We start from the raw sequence: 18,645 nt of genomic DNA on the forward strand, positions 1-18,645 counted from the left end.
TGATTCATCGTTTATCTGTGATAACTAGATTATGAGCTTCATAAAAATAAAAACATAAAAAAAACTAAACAAAAAAAAAAAAACAAACAGAAAAACACCCTTTTCATCAACCTCGGGTTTGGACAAAGGAGCTCCATGACCGCAGGACATGAGCTGTAAAATCATTCAAGTGGCTCAGCCCTTCCAAGGAGGGGCAGGGGCTGTAAAATCAGGGTTTGCCTTCTCAGCCATAAAGAGGCCGAGATTAGAAAGTGCCCTCGCAGGGGACTCAAAGACCAGGAGAAGGGGAGGAGAGGCCAGGTTTCGATGCTGCTGGCTTCCAAGCCTTGGGTGGCCCAGCCCACACGGCGGTTGGAGTACGTGGGCGAGAAAATACACCTGCTGAGCCTCTCATGGGGGAGGGCTACCTCCTTGGTCTTGCTCCTCCCTGGTCTTGCTCATTCCCAAATTCCTTTCACACCTGCTCATCCTGTCCAAGGCATGTGGGGTGGCAGAGAGAATCAGGTTTCCCTGGTGCAAATCCTGGCTCCACTTGAAGGCCGTGCGACCTTGGACTGGTTGCTCAGCCTCTCTGGGCCTCTCATGTTGAATGAGATGTTACTATTAGGTGCCATCAAGTCAGTTCTGACTCACAGCGGCCACATGTGACAGAGTAGAACTGCCCCACAGGGTTTTCAAGGCTGTAATCTTTATGGGAGCAGATCACCACGTCTTTCTCCTGAGGAGCTGCTGGGTCGGTTTGAACCACCCAATTTTCTGTTTGCAGCTGAGTGCTAAAGTGTTTTTGCCATCAGAGCAATAGTTAAACCATTCACGTGGGTTAATCTCAGAGGGTTGTCATGAAGATTAAATGAAGTAATACAGAAGTTGCTCAGCACAAGTCTTTAACCTATGCTATAAGGATTTTTTTTTTTTATATAAGTATTAGGGAAACCCTGGTGGCATAGTGGTTAAGAGCTATGGCTGCTAACCAAAAGGTCAGCAGTTTGAATCTACCAGGCGCTCCCTGGAAACCCTACGGGGCAGTTCTACTCTGTCCTATAGGGTCGCTATGAGTCAGAATTGACTCGAAGGCAGCTGGTTTATAGGGATTAGTGGTGAGGTCCCTGGGTGTCACAAGCAGTTTATACTCAACTACTTACCTAAAAGTTGTCAGTTCAAACCCACCCAGAGGCACCCTAGAAGAAAGACTCGGTGACCTGCTTCCGTAAAGATTACAGCCAAGAAAACTCTATGGAGCACAGTTCTACTCTGTAACACAAAGGGTCGCCATGAGTACAAATCAACTCAACAGTAATGGGTTTTGGGTTTGATAGAAATGAGTGAAGTCCCTGCGTGGTGCAAATGATTAACACACTTGGCTGCTAACTGAAAGATTGACTGTTTGAATCCACCCAGAGGTGCTTTGGAAGAAAGACCTGGAGATCTACTTCCAAAAAAATCAGTCATTGAAAATGCTGTGGAGCACAGTGCTACACGGACATGTGGGGTCCTCGTGAGTCAGAGCTGACTCCATGGCAACTGTTTTTTTGGGTCCATCTCTACATTGACTCTGCCATCTATAAACTGGGCGAAGCTGCCTTTTTCCTACCTACCCCTTGCTTCTAAATTTGCTTCCCCTTAAAATTTTTATTTTGCCTTTATCCTTCTTAATCTATTCAATACATACAAGGCTTTGTGGGATGCATATTCAAGTTATCAAGCATAATGAATAAGGAACCCCGCAAACTGAAACGTTCCCGGCAGTGGGTCTCGTCGGCATCACTGAATTCCTTCTCTGTCCCATCTGCCTCCTCTCCCAATTTCATTCCTCCTGAATTAAATCCTTGTTATTCCCTTATGTTTTTAAAAATAGCTTTTTCACATATGCCCATATTCTGAAAATAATAGATTCAGGTTTTTCTTATTTGGGGGCTTTAAAAAAATGGAATTGGGGTGTAGGTAGTTTCCCGGGAATAGCGTGTTTCGTTCAACATCAAGGGTCATTCGGTTATCGCTGTCTACTTGTCCATTGTGGGAATTTTCCACCACTCCTTGGCCCTCCCTCCATCCCAACAGCCTTGGTCCCTTTGCCCTGCTATTTCCTCTCCCAGCAGGCCCTTGCCTCCTCAACTGTCTTCTAACCCTGACTCATCCTCCAAGCACCAGCTCAAAGGTTGCCCAATCTCACCCCCATTCATTCATTCACGTCGTTTCCAGAGATGTCCTATGTCCCTGAGCCTGAGACGCTTCTGATTCTGTCTCTAGGAATAACCTAACATTTGGGTTCTATGAGGTGGGTTTGGAGACAGAAGTGTGAACCAGGACTTGTTCCAGAAGCTTCCTCCTGTCCCCCTGGCCAAGAATAGGAAATGGCTTGTGTAGAATCTAAAAGCCCAAGAGGGAGCTCACCAAGTGCAGGAGAGAGGGCAGAGGTTACCCAGGTAGAGGAAGATGGAGGAGAAAAGGGCCTGTGGTGGGCAATCCAGATTAGAGTGGGTGGAGAAGCAGCCAGGTGGGGCCTGGGCAGTGAGCAAGGTGTGGACCATGGGAGCAAAAAAGCCAGCAGGGCTTGAGGTTTCAAGCTGTTCCTGGAGCCATGGAGGTGGGGTGTGAGGAGGAAGAGGAGAGGAGCTTGGCCAACAGGACCCCAGTTCCATTCCCCCATCTTAAACCAGAGCAGCTCTGTCTTGATTTCTACTATGTATTTCTGCTTTGAAATAAGATTTCTTTTGGACAAAGTTGTCCGAGACATCTTAATAAGATTTTGCTATGGGCACTGGGGAGCCATGGAAGGCACATGAGCTGAAGATGGCCAGAGATCTATCTGGGGATTAGAAAAGACCTCTCTTGGAGCCCCTGCTAAGGGCACTGGATATGCAAAGGCACCGGGGCAGGGAATAGCAAAGTGTGGTCTGGGAATCTGAAGTAATGGGGGTGGGTTGGAGAATGGAATGCAGGGAGGGAGGAGATTGGCTTGCGGGGTGAGCAGGACCAGAGCCCCAGGCCTTCCAAAGCTGGGTTGAGAGGTTTGGGTGCTGGGGAGTCTAGGGAGGACAGGCTGGGAGGGGGAGACTGGAGGCAGGGAGGCTGGGAGGGGGAGACACGAGGCAGGGAGGCTGGAGAGGAGGCCAGGGAGGATGCTGTGATCAGTGTTCGGGGGTAGGACAAGGGCTGAGCCAGGGCCTAGCCATGGGGACAGAGAGAGTTGGGCGCAGAAGGGATGAGGCTTGGGCACTGATGAGCCCAGGAGGAGGAACAGTTTTGAGGAAGCCACTAAGTTCAGTGGTGACGCTGTACATGTAAGGGACCTTGTGAGGGAGGGGAGCCACCTAGGAGGAAATGGCCCCAGGGGAAGTTAAGGGTCTAAGGGATTCCAGAAGCTCATGGAAAAGAAAGTTTGAGGTCCTAGGGGCACCACCCAGGGAATCTTGAACATTCAGGTCTGGAGGTGCCTTGGAGGTGAGGATTTTATACCCTCATTTTCCAGATCAGGAAACTGAGGCTCGGACAGTACAAATGACTTGACCAAGGTCACACACTCAGCAAAAGCTGCAGGGGCAGAGAGGAAGGAGGCTCCCAGGTGCCTGGGTGGGGTATGAGGCCTTCCTGAAGGTGGGAACCGAGGATGCTAGCCTGTTTCTCTCTGGAGCGAGACACTGCAGAACCTCGAGGGCCCAGAGAAGAGAATGCCGAAGCCTCCCGTGAGCAGAGCTGGGGCCAACCTGGTGGCTACTCTCACCTCTAAAGGCCCAGAAACACCAGGAGGCTTGCCTGGGTCACACAGCAGTCAGGATTCAGCTGGCTCCTCTGCAGTACTGGACACCAGGGAGACCTCTCCAGACCCACCCAGGCACCTGGGCAAGGGAGGGCCTGAAGTGACACAGTGGAAGTGAGGCAACTGGGGTGGACAGGGCTGAGCTGTCCACCCCTCGAGGTCCGGGGTCCCTGGTGGGGCCAGAGGAGTCTGGGAGGGGCTCGCCCAGCAAAGTGCAAGATATCAGGGTTGGAGATAGCGTACACAGCTTGCTGTGTGATCTGGGGCAGGCTGCCTGCCCTCTCTGAACCTCTGCTTGCTCATCTGAAAAAATGGAGGCACGGGAAGGGGCCTGGAGGGGGTCTCTCCAAGGCTGTTGAGGAAAAGGACAGACTGGGTTGAGATTTGCTTCTAGCTGTGAGATTCTGTCAGGTCACTGTCCCTTTCAGTCTCAGTTTCCCCATGTGCAAAGCGGATACTACAAAAGTGTCTGACTCATTCCCCGAGCAGAGGAGTCACACCCGAGAAGGGAGAGCGCTCAGGAGATGGGGATAGCTCTGTCCTGATAACTTCTATGAGGGCTGAGGAGCCCCAGCTAATCCGGTGCCACAAGCCCCTTCCCACCCCTGAGGCATAGCCACTCTCTCTGGGACTCCTGGCTGCATCCCTGACCCTACCCTGCTCTGCCCTCCATCCTCCCAATCCTCCCCGAAATGGAGCAGGTGGCATATTCTGATTCCCCATGAGGAAAAGCACCCTCATTCAAGGGCTCTCTTGGGGTCCTCTGGGAGGAAACAGGGCACAACAGGTCCTGTTTCCTGAGCAACTATTAAGCACCCAGTTCCCTGGTCTCATGGAGTCCCAGGTCAGGGAGACAAAGGGCTTCTAACACAGGAAGAAACTGAGGCCCCCCAAGAGGGACAGGGACACCCCAGGCATCCCAGCTGGTGACTCAGCATAGCCAGAGTCCCCCACTCTCTTTTCAGGCTATGCCTGCACCCCATGGCGGCAGGAGCAGTCCAACCGAGGCTGCTGAGTCTCCCGACCATGCAGTGCCACTGGCTGTCCGCGCCCGAGGGCCCGGGTCGCCTCGGAGGGGACGGTGGGGGTCTCCTGGCTCCCTCCCAGGTGTGGGCCTCACCTGATCTCTGAGATGTCGTCCTCGTAGGTGTCCCACAGGCCCTGGGTCTGGGGCTCGGCGGGCCCGTCCATGGCGGGCAGGCCGGCAGGCGGGCAGGCGGGCAGGCGAGGGCGGGGAGGGGAGGACGCGCAGGGAGCAGGAGGCACGGGGGCCAGGTGTGCGCAGCGGCAGCGTCTGCCACCCGGGAAGCCCCGCCAGGTGCCTACCTCCTCGCCCGGCCTAAGGGGAGGGGCAGCACCCAGCCGGTTCTCCCAGCTGCTACCCACGCCTCCGACAGCGGGGAGAGGTCGAGAGGGAGCCACCCTTCTCCGAGGGCGGGGGAGGAGTGGTGATGGGCATGGCCTGGGCGCCGGCGAGCGCGCGGCTGGGGCAGGATTGGGGGAGGAGGCGGGGCGGGGGGCGCGCCAACCCCGCGCCCGAACCTTCCGGCTGGCGGTCTGGGCGTGGCTGTGCCCACTGGGAGCCTCAGTGTGCTCACCTGGCAAATGGAGCTACTCCACCCATCTCAGAGAGCCCATTCATTCGCTCGTTCGTTCGTTCATTCATTTCTTTATTCATTCAAGAAATATTTGTCAAGTATCTACTGTCTGCCAGGCGCTGTTCTAAGTGCTGGGATACAGCTGGCAACAAGACAAACAGAAACTCTGCCCTCTTGGGCTGACATTATAAGGGGCACACACAGACACAGAGAAGGGAGAGAGAGACCAAGGAAGAGACAGAGAGGCAGAGAGGTACAGAGATAGCAAGAGGTACAGAGAGACTAAGGGAGAGACAGACATAGGAGGGGCAGAGACAATGAGAGACATAGAGAGACCAAGGGAGAGACAGAGGCGTACACAGAGAGAGAGACAGCAAGAGGTACAGAGAGACACAGGGAGAGACAGAGACACAGAGAGGGACAGAGACAGTGAGATACACAACGAGACCAAGGGAGAAACAGAGACACAGAGGGTCAGAGATAGCAAGAGATACAGAGAGATAAAGGGAGAGACAGAAACATAAGAGAGGGACAGAGATGGTGAGAGACACAGATCAAGGGAGAGACAGAGACACAGGGAGGGACAGAGATAGCAAGAGATACAGAGAAACTAAGGGAGAGACAGACATAAGAGAGGGACGGAGACAGTGAGAGACACAGACAGACCAAGGGAGAGACAGTCATACACAGAGAGACAGAGACACCAAGAGCTACAGAGAGATCAGAGAGACACAGGAAGAGACAGAGACACAGGAAGGGACAGAGACAGTGAGAGACATAGACTAAGTGAGAAACAGAGACACACAGAGAGGGTCAGAGACAGCAAGAGACATAGAGAAACCCAGAGGGGACAGAGATACACAGAGAGGGTCAGAGATAGTAAGAGACACAGAGAGACCAGGGGAGAGACAGACACATAGGCAGAGAGACAGCAAGAGATACAAAGAGACATAGGGAGAGACAGAGACACAGAGAGGCACAAAGATAACAAAAGATACAGAGAGACTAAGGGAGAGGCAGAGACATAAAAGAGGGGCAGAGACAGTAAGAGATACAGAGAGATTGAGGGAGAGATGGAGACAGAGAGAGACAGAGACAGGGGAAGACATGGAGAAACCAAGAGAGAGGCCATGAGAGACCCAGAGAGACCAAGGGAGAGAGAGAAATACAGAAAGGGACAGGGATAGTGGAAGACACAGAAAGATCAAGGGAGAGACAGAGGCACAGGGAGGGACAGAGACAGCAAGACACAGACAGACCAAGAGAAGGCAGAGACAGGAGAGACACAGAGGTACCACAGATAAGCCACCAGTCAGGATTCAGTGTGGGAGTTTTCAAGTCACAGCACCTGGTTTGAGGCCCAGCTCCGCCACCTCCGAGCTGTGGGACCTGGAGCAAATCTCACTGACCTTCCTGTGTCTCAGTTTCCCCATCTGTAAATTCACTGGGCTGTTGTGACGACTGGGTGGGACACTTCCCAAGCGCTTGGTGGAGTGTCTGGCACATGGCAGGCGCTCAGCAAAGCCAGTGTTGCCGTCTGCTGGGTCCCCCCAAAACCTGGCATGCCCCACCACTGGCCTTCTGACCCCTCAGAGACCTGGAGTCTGGCCAGGAAGCCCATCCTCCCTGCCAGAAATGACTTGTGATTATAATTACTATTATTAGACAAAAGAAATATGTTAACCTTGTTAAGAAGACAAAGTCTGAGAAAATAAATCCACAAAAGGACTTAAGGTTCCCTGCAACCTACCCACGGAAGTAACTACCGTTAATAGTTGGTGGAGTCTTTCTAGAAAGTTCTCCTTTTTTTTCTAGTAGGTGCCAAAGAGCAATGTGGGTCACACGAATTGCAACAAAAATATCACTGTTTGAAATTTTATTTACCAGCCTATTACTGCATGTGCTCTGGCATTGGTGAGGGGCATGTCAGGCTGAGGTTATAGATTCAGAAAGGAGGCTCAGAGAGGTGGGGTGACTTGCCCAAGGTCACACAGCATTTCCTGCCCTCGTTTTCAGGGTGGGCAGAGGGCATCCTGGGGCGTCTCGCTCACTCCATTCATTCTCCAAGCCCATCTGGTGCATGAGACAGCGATGCGGAGCCCACCAGCCTTGACTGAGTTCCAGTTCTGCCTTTAAAAGCTTCAGGATTAGCCTCAATGTTTCCATCTGTGAAAAGTGTTCCTCACAAGCCAGGTGAGAGGACAAGAGGGCCAGCTCTCCTCATCTGGGCTGAATCACCTCTGATGTCTGAGACACTGGGGGGCTGAGCCCTTGGGCCTGGGTTATCACTGATTTTGTTCTGTCTTCAATGACTCTTTGTTCTTCCTGGCTCTGATAGCCTTGTCCTGTCCTTCCCTTGGGAACCTCCCCTGAACTTTGTCACCAGGCCACCCTCAGCACCATCAGAACCTGAAGCCTCAAGTTTGGGAGGAGAAGGAGGGCTTAAGAGAGAGGAGAAAGGAGGTCCAGGTCTTTGAGGGCGACTGGGAGGGAAACTCAGGGGAGCGGGTGCAGGCCTGGGGGCTAAGAAGATCCAGAAAGGCACTGTGGGAATTTAGCAGAGAGTATTGAAGAAGAAGGGGCCCTGAAGGCTATTCCTGGGTGAGCAAGGGCAAGGGATCGCCATGCAAAGGAAGCCTGGAGATCCTGGAAACACAGCTGCCCCAGGGCCTTTGCACTTGCTGGTCTCCCCACCTGGCTTGCTCTTCTTCCAGATACTTGGAAGCTTCTCTGCCTCCCTTTACCTAAGTCTGCCCAATATCACCTCCACAGAGAGGCCTTACTGGCCCCACTTTTGTTCTCCTGCCAATATCTCCACGCTCCAACTCTGTTTTACTTTTCTTCAAACCACTAGTCACCATCTGGCATTCTCAATGTGCTATTTATTTGTCTTGTTTACTGTCTGCCTCCCCTCAAGACTGTCAACCCCACAGGGCAGGACTTGTATATCTTGTCCCATGCCATATCTCCAAGGAAGGGTCTGCAAAAGTGCCTGGGACCTAGTAAATGCTTAATACATTTTGCTGATGTAATGAATGGATCATACTGGGCTGAGGGGCCGTGGTGCATGAAGGAGTCGGATGAATCCATGTAGTAAATGGAGAGGGGGTCTGGGGAGATACAAGGCCTGATCCTGGGGGGCAAGGGGTGTGGATTGCTGAGGAGGTGGCCAGGAAGAGTCAGAAGATGCTAGAATCACGTTTTACCCCATGATAAGAAGGGAGGGACAATATTGGGGTTCACTGAGCCAAGATAATGGATCTGGGGATTTGGGCATCTGGGGAAAGGATAGAGACTGGGGGGTGGGGGAAGGTGGGAGCAGCTAATCAGAAATCCAGTGCCAGCTGCTGGGGCCAGAGGAGTAGGGATCGCACATCCATCTACTCATCTATCCAACCATCCATCCCAGCGTGCATACAAATACCCAACTAGCCACCATCCACCTTGTCTTAGTTATCTAGTGCTTCTATAACAGAAATACTAAAAGTGGGTGGCTTTAACAAACAACAATTTATTTTCTCACAGTCTAGGAGGCTAAAAGTCCAAATTCAGGATACTGGCTGTAGTGGAAGTCTCTTTTTCTCTCTCAGTAGGCTCTGGGGGAAGGTCCTTGCTTCTTTGAGCTTCTGCTCATGGGCGATCTTCATGTGGCTTGGTATCTCTCTTCCCCCATCTCTTCTTCATCATCTTGTTTAATCTTTTTCATATTTCAAAAGAGATTGACTCAAAATACACCCTACACTAATCCTGCCTCATTCACATAACAAAGACAACCCCTTCCTAAATGGGATTATAACCACATCCATAGAAGTTAGGATTTACAACACGTATTTTGGGGGATGCAATCCAACCCACAACATTCTACCTTTGGCCCCCTCAAATTCATGTCCTTGCCACACACACACAACATATTCGCCCCATCATATCATCCCAAAAGTCTTAAATCAACTCCAGGTCCAAAATCTCATCTCCTGTATCATTTAAATAAAATATGGTGAAATTTAGGCATATTCCATCCTGGGGCAAAATTCCTCTTCACCTGTGAAGCTGTGAAATCTGTAATGCAAGTTATCTGTTTCCAAAGCACAATGGTAGAACAGGTACAAGGCAGACATTTCCATTACAAATGGGAGACTCTGGAGGGAAAGAAGGGATAACAGGCACCAAGCTTTGCCTTCCAGGCCCACTGGGATGGCAACTGTGCTCACTCAGCTTTGGGCAGACCCATTCTCCTAGTCCCTCTGAGGGATGACCCTACCCTTTTGTCCCCAGCAGGCCCTGTTCTTCTGCCCCTGGGGCCTGGCAGCCCCACACCCTCAGCTTTGAGTGGCAGCCTCATCTACCTGGCACACCTTAACAGCCACTCCACAATCTGGAACTGAGCTGGCGAAGATTCGACTCTTTGAAACCTAGCAGGCTGTGACCTCACCCTTCAGAACAGAAAAGGCCCCGCTTCCTATGCTTGTTCTAACAGTTCAGCTGATTAGGTTGCTCTGGGGATGGTCTTTTGCTTTTCTTGGAGGACAACAGATATATAGCTCCTTTGGCCTGTTTGCTGCCTATAGAATTCGTCCTGTCTCTGTCTCCTTCAGTCTAAACTGGTAGGTTTTCTGCTGTGGTAGTTAGTTTGAGCCATCAGTCACAGACTAATCTCTTTAACAAAAGATTGTGTAGCTACATCCTTGGTGAACATTCTAGGACACATGTCCTTAGTTCATACAACAGAATTTTCCAAATCTTTAGGTTTTGCTTTAATTTTGCACAGTTCATTTTTAAGTTCATCTCTTTCCTCTCGCATTTTACTATAAGCGGGATGGAGGGACCACTTGGTCCCTTTAAGATCTTGCTTAAAAACCTCCTCAGTCAAATATCCAAGTTCATCACTTACAAGTTCTACCTTCCACCAAACGTTTGAACATTCGTTATTGTTGTTAGGTGCCGTCCAGTTGGTTCTGACTCATAGTGGCCCTATGCACAACAGAACAAAACTGCCCGGTCCTGAGCCATCCCTGCAATTGTTGCTATGCTTGAGCTCATTGTTGCAGCCACTGTGGCAGTCCACCTCGTTGAGGGTCTTCCTCTTTTCTGCTGACCCTGTACTCTGCCAAGCATGATGTCCTTTTCCAGGGACTGATCCCTCCCGACAACATGTCCAAAGTATGTAAGATGCAGTCTCTCCACCCTTGCCTCTAAGGAGCACTCTGGCTGTACTTCTTCTAAGACAGATTTGTTCGTTCTTTTGGCAGTCCATGGTATATTCAATATTCTTCTCCAACACCACAATTCAAAGGTGTCAATTCTTTTTTGGTCTTCCTCATTCATTGTCCAGATTTCACATGCATGTGATGTGATTGAAAATATCATGGCTTGGGTCAGGCGCACCTTAGTCTTCAAGGTGACATCTTTCCTTTTCAACACTTTAAAGAGGTCCTTTGCAGCAGATTTACCCAATGCAATGCATCTTTTGATTTCTTGACTGCTGCTTCCATGGCTGTTGATTGTGGATCCAAGTAAAATGAAATCCTTGACAACTTCAATCTTTTCTCCGTTTATCATGATGTTCCTCATTGGTCCAGTTGTGAGGATTTTTATTTTCTTTATGTTGAGGTGTAATCCATGCTGAAGGCTGCGGTCTTTGATCTTCATTAGTAAGTGCTTCAAGTCCTCTTCACTTTCAGCAAGCAAGGTTGTGTCATCTGCATAACGCAGGTTGTTAATGAGTCTTCCTCCAATTGTGATGCCCCGTTCTTCTTCATATAGTCCAGCTTCTCGTATTATTTGCTCAGCATACAGATTGAATAGGCATGGTGAAAGAATACAACCCTGACGCACATCTTTCCTGACGTTAAACCAATCAGCATTCCCTTGTTCTGTCCGAACAACTGCCTCTTGATCTATGTAAAGATTTCTCACGAGCACAATTAAGTGTTCTGGAATTCCCTTTCTTCGCAAAGTTATCCATAATTTGTTATGATCCACACAGTCAAATGCCTTTGCATAGTCGATAAAACACAGGTAAACATCCTTCTGGTATTCTCTCTATGTCAGGATCCATCTGACATGAGCAATCATATCGCTGGTTCCACGTCCTCTTCTGAAACTGGCCTGAATTTCTGGCATTCCCTGTCGATATACTGCTGCAGCCATTTTTGAATGATCTTGAGCAAAATTTTGCTTGAGTGTGATATTAATGATATTGTTCTATAATTTCCATATTCGGTTGGATCGCCTTTCTTGGGAATAGGCATAAATATGGACCTCTTCCAGTCAGTTGGCCAAGAAGCTGTCTTTCACATTTCTTCGGATAGACAAATGAGCACCTCCAGTGCAGCCTCTGTTTGTTGAAACATCTCAATTGATATTCCATCAGTTCCTGGAACCTTGTTTTTCGCCAATGCCTTCAGAGCAGCTTGGACTTCTTCCTTCAGTACCATCGGTTCCTAATCATATGCCACCTCTTGAAATGGTTGAACATCGACTAGTTCTTTTTGGTATAATGACTCTGTGTATTCCTTCCATCTTCTTTTGATGCTTCCTGCATCATTTAATATTTTCCCCATGGAATCCTTCACTATTGCAACTTGAGGCTTGAATTTTTTCTTCAGTTCTTTCAGCTTGAGAAACACCGAGCGTGTTCTTCCCTTTTGGTTTTCCATCTCCAGCTCTTTGCACATGTCATTATAATACTTTACTTTGTCGTCTCGAGGCACCCTTTGAAATCTTCAGTTCAGTTCTTTTACTTCATCAGTTCTTCCTTTTGCTTTAGCTGCTCGACATTCGAGACCAAGTTTCAGAGTCTCCTCTGACATCCGTCTTGGTATTTTCTTTCTTACCTGTCTTTTTAATGACCTCTTGCTTTCTTCATGTATGATGTCCTTGCTGTCATTCCACAATTCGTCTGGTCTTTGGTCACTCGTGTTCAACTCGTAGTATCTATTCTTCAGATGGTCTCTAAATTCAGGTGGGGTATACTCAAGATCATATTTTGGCTCTTGTAGACTTGCTCTGATTTTCTTCAGTTTCAGCTTGACCTTGCAAAGGAGCAATCGATGGTCTGTTCCACAGTCAGACCCTGGCCTTGTTCTCACTGATGATATTGAGCTTTTCCATCGTCTCTTTCCACAGATGTAGTCAATTTGATTTCTGTGTGTTCCGTCTGGCGAGGTCCATGTGTATAACCATAGTTTATGTTGGTGAAAGAAAGTATTTGCAATGAAGAAGTTGTTGGTCTTGCAAAATTCTATCATTCGATCTCCGGCATTGTTTCTATCACCAAGGCCATATTTTCCAACCACTGATCCTTCTTTGTTTCCAACTTTCGCATTCCAGTCGCCAGTAATTATCAATGCACCTTGATTGCATGTTCGATCAATTCCGGACTGCAGCAGCTGATAAAAATCTTCTATTTCTTCATCTTTGGCCCTAGTGGTTGGTGCATAAATTTGAATAATAGTCGTATTAACTGGTCTTCCTTGTAGGCATATGGACAAAATCCTATCACTGCCAGGGTTGTACTTCAAGATAGATCTTGAAACGTTCTTTTTGATGATGAATGCAACACCATTCCTCTTCAAGTTGTCATTCCCAGCATAGTAGACTATATGATTGCCCAATTCAAAATGGCCAGTGCCAGTCCATTTCAGCTCACTAATGCCTAGGATATAGATGTTTATGCATTGCATCTCATTTTTGATGATTTCCAATTTTCTTAGATGCATACTTCGTACATTCCAGGTTCCGATTATTAATGGATGTTTGCAGCTGTTTCTTCTCATTTTGAGTCACGCCACATCAACAAATGAAGGTCCGGAAAGCTTTACTCCATCCACGTCATTCAGGTCGACTCTACTTTGAGGAGGCAGCTCTTCCCCAGTCATCTTTTGAGTGCCTTTCAACCTGGGGGGCTCATCTTCCAGCAGTATATCAGACAGTGTTCCACTGCTATTCATAGGGTTTTCACTGGCTAATGCTTTTCAGAAGTAGACTGCCGGGTCCTTCTTCCTAGTCTGTCTTAGTCTGGAAGCTCAGATGAAACCTGTCCTCCATGGGTGACCCTGCTGGCATCTGAATACCGGTGGCAGAGCTTCCAGCATCACAGCAACACACAAGCCCCCACAGTACGACAAACTGACAGACAAATTTGAACATAATTCAGACAAATTCTTTGCCACGGCATGAAAAGCATCACCTTTCCTTCATTGTCCAATCACACGTTCATTATTTTCTTTTAAAGCCTCACCAGAAGCACATTTAACATCCATATTTCTAGCAACATTCTATTGCTGGTGCCGTATGTATTCTCTAAGGTGACAAAGACTTTCTCTATAGCTCTCCTCACTGCTTCTGAGCCCTCACCAGAATTGTCTTTGATTTTCAGAATTCTACCAATAGTCCCTTCAAGGCAATCTACGCTTTTACTATTAGGCACCTTAAAACTCTTTAAGCCTCTAGCCATTACTCAATTCCAAAACCACTTCCACGTGGTAGGTATTTGTTAGAGCAGCACCCCCACTTCTCGGTACCAGATTCTGTCTTAGTTATCTGGTGCTACTATAATAGAAATATCACAAATGGGTGGCTTTAACAAAGAGGAATTTATTTTCTCACAGTTTAGGAGGCTAAAAGTCCAAATTCAGGGTGCTGGCACTAGGAGAAAGCATTTTTTTTTTCTCTCTCTGCTGGCTCAGGAGGAAGGTCCTTGTCTCTTTGACCTTCTGCTCCTGGGTGATCTTTACGTGGCTTGGCATTGCTCTTCCCACATCTCTGCTTTACTTGCTTCTTTAATCTCTTTTATACCTCAAAAGAGGTTGCCTCAAGAGACACCTGATACTAATCCTGCCTCATTCACATAACAAAGACAAGTCATTCCCAAATGGGATTATAACCACAGTCACGGAAGTTAGGATTTACAACACATATCTTGGGGGGACACAATTCAATCCATAATACACCCATTCACTGATCCATCTATCATCCATCCATGCATCTATCCATTCATCATCCATCCATTCATCCCATCATCCACCCATCCATCCAATGATTCACCCACCTCTCTATCCATCTATCCACCACTCCATCCATTCATTCATCCATCTCTCCATCCAACCACCTATCCATTCATCCATCCAACCATTCCCTCCTCTCTCTGTCCATTCAATTATCCATCAATCAATCTCTTTATCTGTTCATCCATCCATCCATTCATCCATCCATCATTCTGTCCATCTGTCTTAGTCATCTAGTGTTTCTGTAACAGAAATACCACAAGTGGAGAGCTTCAACGAACAGAAGTTTATTCTCTCACGTTCTAGGAGGTTACAAGTCCAAATGCAGGGGAAGGCTTTCTCTCTCTGTTTTCTCTGGAGGAAGTCCTTGTCATCAATCTTCCCTGGTCAAGAAACTTCTCAGCACAGAAACTCTGGGTCCAAAGGACATGCTATTCTCCTGGTTCTTGTTTCTTGGTGGTATGAGGTCCACACATCTCTCTGCTCACTCCCCTCTTTTATATTTCAAAAGTGATTGGTTTACACTCTTATTCAATATTGTGCTGGAGGTCCTAGCCTGAGCAATTAGGCTAGATAAAGAAATAAAGGGCATCCAGATTGGTAAGGAAGAAGTAAAAGTATCTCTATTTGTGGATGACATGATCTTATACACAGAAAACCCTAAAGAATCTTTAAGAAAACTAATGACACTAATAGATGAGTTCAGCAGAGTATCAGGATACAAGATAAATATACAAAAATCAGTTGGATTTCTCTACAGCAGCAAAGAGAATGTCGAAGGGGAAATAACCAAATCAATACCATTTACAGTAGTGCCCAAGAAGATAAAATACTTAGGAATAAATCTAACTAGAGACATAAAAGACCTATACAAAGAAAACTACAAGACACTACTGCAAGAAATGAAAAGAGACCTACATAAGTGGAAAAACATACCTTGCTCATGGATAGGAAGACTCAACATTGTAAAAATGTCTGTTCAACCAAAAGTGATATATAGATACAATGCAATTCCGATCCACATTCCGACGACATTTTTTTTAATAATTTTTATTGTGCTTTAAGTGAAAGTTTACAAATCAATTCACTCTCTCACACAAAAAGCCATATACACCTTGCTACACACTCCCAATTACTCTCCCCCTAATGAGACAGCCCGCTCTCTCCCTCCACTCTCTCTTTTCGTGTCCATTTCACCAGCTTCTAACCCCCTCCACCCTCTCATCTCCCCTCCAGGCAGGAGATGCCAACATAGTCTCAAGTGTCCACCTGATCCAAGAAGCTCACTCCTCACCAGCATCCCTCTCCAACCCATTGTACAGTCTAATCCATGTCTGAAGAGTTGGCTTCAGGAATGGTTCCTGTCCTGGGCCAACAGAAGGTCTGGGGGCCATGACCACTGGGGTCCTTCAAGTCTCAGTCAGACCATCAAGTCTGGTCTTTTTATGAGAATTTGGGGTCTGCATCCCACTGCTTTCCTGCTCCCTCAGGGGTTCTCTGTTGTGTTCCCTGTCAGGGCAGTCATCGGTTGTAGCTGGGCACCATCTAGTTCTTCTGGTCTCGGGATGATGTAGGCCCTGGTTCATGTGGCCCTTTCTGTCTCTTGAGCTCGTAATGACCTTGTGTCCTTGGTGTTCTTCATTCTCCTTTGATCCAGGTGGGTTGAGACCAATTGATACATCTTAGATGGCTGCTTGCTAACGTTTAAGACCCCAGATGTCACTCTTCAAAATGGGATGCAGAATGTTTTCTTCATAGATTTTATTATGCCAATGGACTTAGATGTCCCCTGAAACCATGGTCCCCAGACCCCTGCCCCTGCTACGCTGGCCTTCGAAGCATTCAGTTTATTCAGGAAACTGCTTTGTTTTTGGTTTAGTCCAATTGTGCTGACCTCCCCTGTATTGTGTGCTGTCTTTCCCTTCACCTAAAGTAGTTCTTATCTACTATCCAATTAGTGAATGCCCCTCTCACACCCTCCCTCCCTCCCCCGTCTCGTAACCACAAAAGATTGTTTTCTTCTCAGTTTAAACTATTTCTCAAGTTCTTATAATAGTGGTCCTATACAATATTTGCCCTTTTGCAACCGACTAATTTCACTCAGCATAATGCCTTCCAGGTTCCTCCATGTTATGAAATGTTTCACAGATTCCTCACTGTTCTTTATGGATGCATAGTATTCCATTGTGTGAATATACCATAATTTATTTATCCATTCATCCGTTGATGGGCACCTTGGTTGCTTCCATCTTTTTGCTATTGTAAACAGTGCTGCAATAAACATGAGTGTGCATGTATCTGTCCGTATATTTCTCTAGGATATATTCCAAGGAGTGGGACTGCTGTATCGTATGGTACTTCTATTCCTAGCTTTTTCAAGAAGTGCCAAATCGATTTCCGAAGTGGTTGTACCATTTGACATTCCCACCAGCAGTGTGTAAGTGTTTTAGCCTCTCCACAACCTCTCCAACATATATTATTTTGTGTTTTTTGGATTAATGCCAGCCTTGTTGGAGTGAGATGGTATCTCATTGTAGTTTTGATTTGCATTTCTCTAATGGCTAACGATCGTGAGCATTTCCTCATGTATGTGTTAGCTACCTGTATGTCTTCTTTGGTGAAGTGCCTGTTCATATCCTTTGCCCATTTTTTAATTGGGTTATTTGTCTTTTTGCAGTTGAGTTTTTGCAGTATCATGTAGATTTTAGAGATCAGGCGCTGATCAGAAACATCATAGGTAAAAGCTTTTTCCCAGTCTGTAGGTAGTCTTTTTACTCTTTTGGTGAAGTCTTTGGATGAGCATAGGTGTTTGATTTTTAGGAGCTCCCACTTATCTAGTTTTTCTTCTAAGTTCTTTATAATGCTTTGTATACTGTTTACGCCATGTATTAGGGCTCCTAACGTAGTCTCTATTTTTTCTTCCATGATCTTAATTGTTTTAGATTTTATATTTACATCTTTGATCCATTTTGAGTTAGTTGTTGTGCATGGAGTGAGGTATGGGTCTTGTTTCCTTTTTTGCAGATGGATATTCAGTTATGCCAGCACCATTTGTTAAAAAGACTGTCTTTTCCCCATTTCACTGTTTTGCAGCCTTTGTCAAATATCAACTGCTCATATATGGATGGATTTATGTCTGGATTCTCAATTCTGTTCCGTTGGTCCATGTCTCTGTTGTTGTACCAGTACCAGGCTGTTTTGACTACTGTGGTGGTATAATACGTTCTAAAATCAGGTAAAGTAAGGCCTCCCACTTTGTTTTTCTTTTTCAGTAATGCCTTATTTATCCAGGGCCTCTTTCCCTTCCACATGAAGTTGGTGATTTGTTTCCCCATCTCATTAAGGAATGTCGTTGGCATTTGGCTCAGAATTGCATTAAATGTATATAGATCGCTTTTGGTAAAATAGACATTTTTATAATGTTAAGTCTTCCTATCCATGAGCAAGGTACGTTCTTCCACTTATGTAAGACTCTTTTGGTTTCTTGCAGAAATGTACTGTAGTTTTCTTTGTATAAGTCTTTTACATCTCTGGTAAGATTTATTCTAAGTATTTTATCTTCTTGAGGGCTACTGTAAATGGCATTGATTTGGTGATTTCCTCTTCGATGTCCTTTTTGTTGGTGTAGAGGAATCCAACTGATTTTTGTATGTTTATCTTGTATGCTGATAGTCTGCTGAACTCTTCTATTAGTTTCAGTACTTTTCTGGAGGATTCCTTAGGTCCAATGACATTTTTTAATGAGATGGAGAAAAAAATCACCAACTTCATATGGAAGGGAAAGAGGCCCCAGATAAGTAAAAAAAAAAAAAATTACTGAAAAAGAAGAACAAAGTAGGAGGCCTCACACTACCTGATTTTAGAACATATTATACTGCCATGGTAGTCAAGGCAGCCTGGTACTGGTACCCCAACAGATACATAGACCAATGCAACAGAATTGAGAATCCAGACATAAATCCATCCACATATGAGCAGTTGATATTTGACAAAGCCCCAAAGTCAGTTAAATGATGCTGGCATAACTGGATATCCATCTGCAAAAAAATGAAACAAGACCCATACCTCACTCCATGCACAAAAACTAACTCAAAATGGATCAAAGACCTAAATATAAAACCTAAAATGATAAAGATCATGGAAGAAAAAACAGGGACAACATTAGGAGCCCTAATACATGGCATAAACAGTACACAAAACATTACTAACAATGCAGAAGAAAAACTAGATAACTGGGAGCTCCTAAAAATCAAACACCTATGCTCATCCAAAGACTTCACCAAAA

At 46.6% G+C, this 18,645-nt stretch overlaps 1 protein-coding gene and 1 long non-coding RNA gene across 2 annotated transcripts in view; both read right to left on the reverse strand.

The window, feature by feature from the left end:
• Window positions 1-5,092, reverse strand: part of SULT2B1 (sulfotransferase family 2B member 1) — a 48,581-nt gene extending 43,489 nt beyond the window's left edge. The window contains exon 1 of the mRNA XM_064294024.1: window positions 4,878-5,092. Coding sequence (XP_064150094.1) covers window positions 4,878-4,948 — 71 coding nt within the window. The 5' untranslated portion in view covers window positions 4,949-5,092. The remainder of the gene's footprint in view (window positions 1-4,877) is intronic.
• A 6,269-nt stretch (window positions 5,093-11,361) lies between these two features.
• The window catches only part of LOC135232816 (uncharacterized), a 103,830-nt gene continuing 96,546 nt past the window's right edge, over window positions 11,362-18,645 (reverse strand). Inside the window, exon 6 of the long non-coding RNA XR_010323357.1 lies at window positions 11,362-14,929. This is a non-coding gene — a long non-coding RNA (uncharacterized LOC135232816). The remainder of the gene's footprint in view (window positions 14,930-18,645) is intronic.

This window comes from Loxodonta africana, chromosome 11 (assembly GCF_030014295.1).
Source record: "Loxodonta africana isolate mLoxAfr1 chromosome 11, mLoxAfr1.hap2, whole genome shotgun sequence".
In the NCBI taxonomy this organism is placed as follows: domain Eukaryota; kingdom Metazoa; phylum Chordata; class Mammalia; order Proboscidea; family Elephantidae; genus Loxodonta; species Loxodonta africana.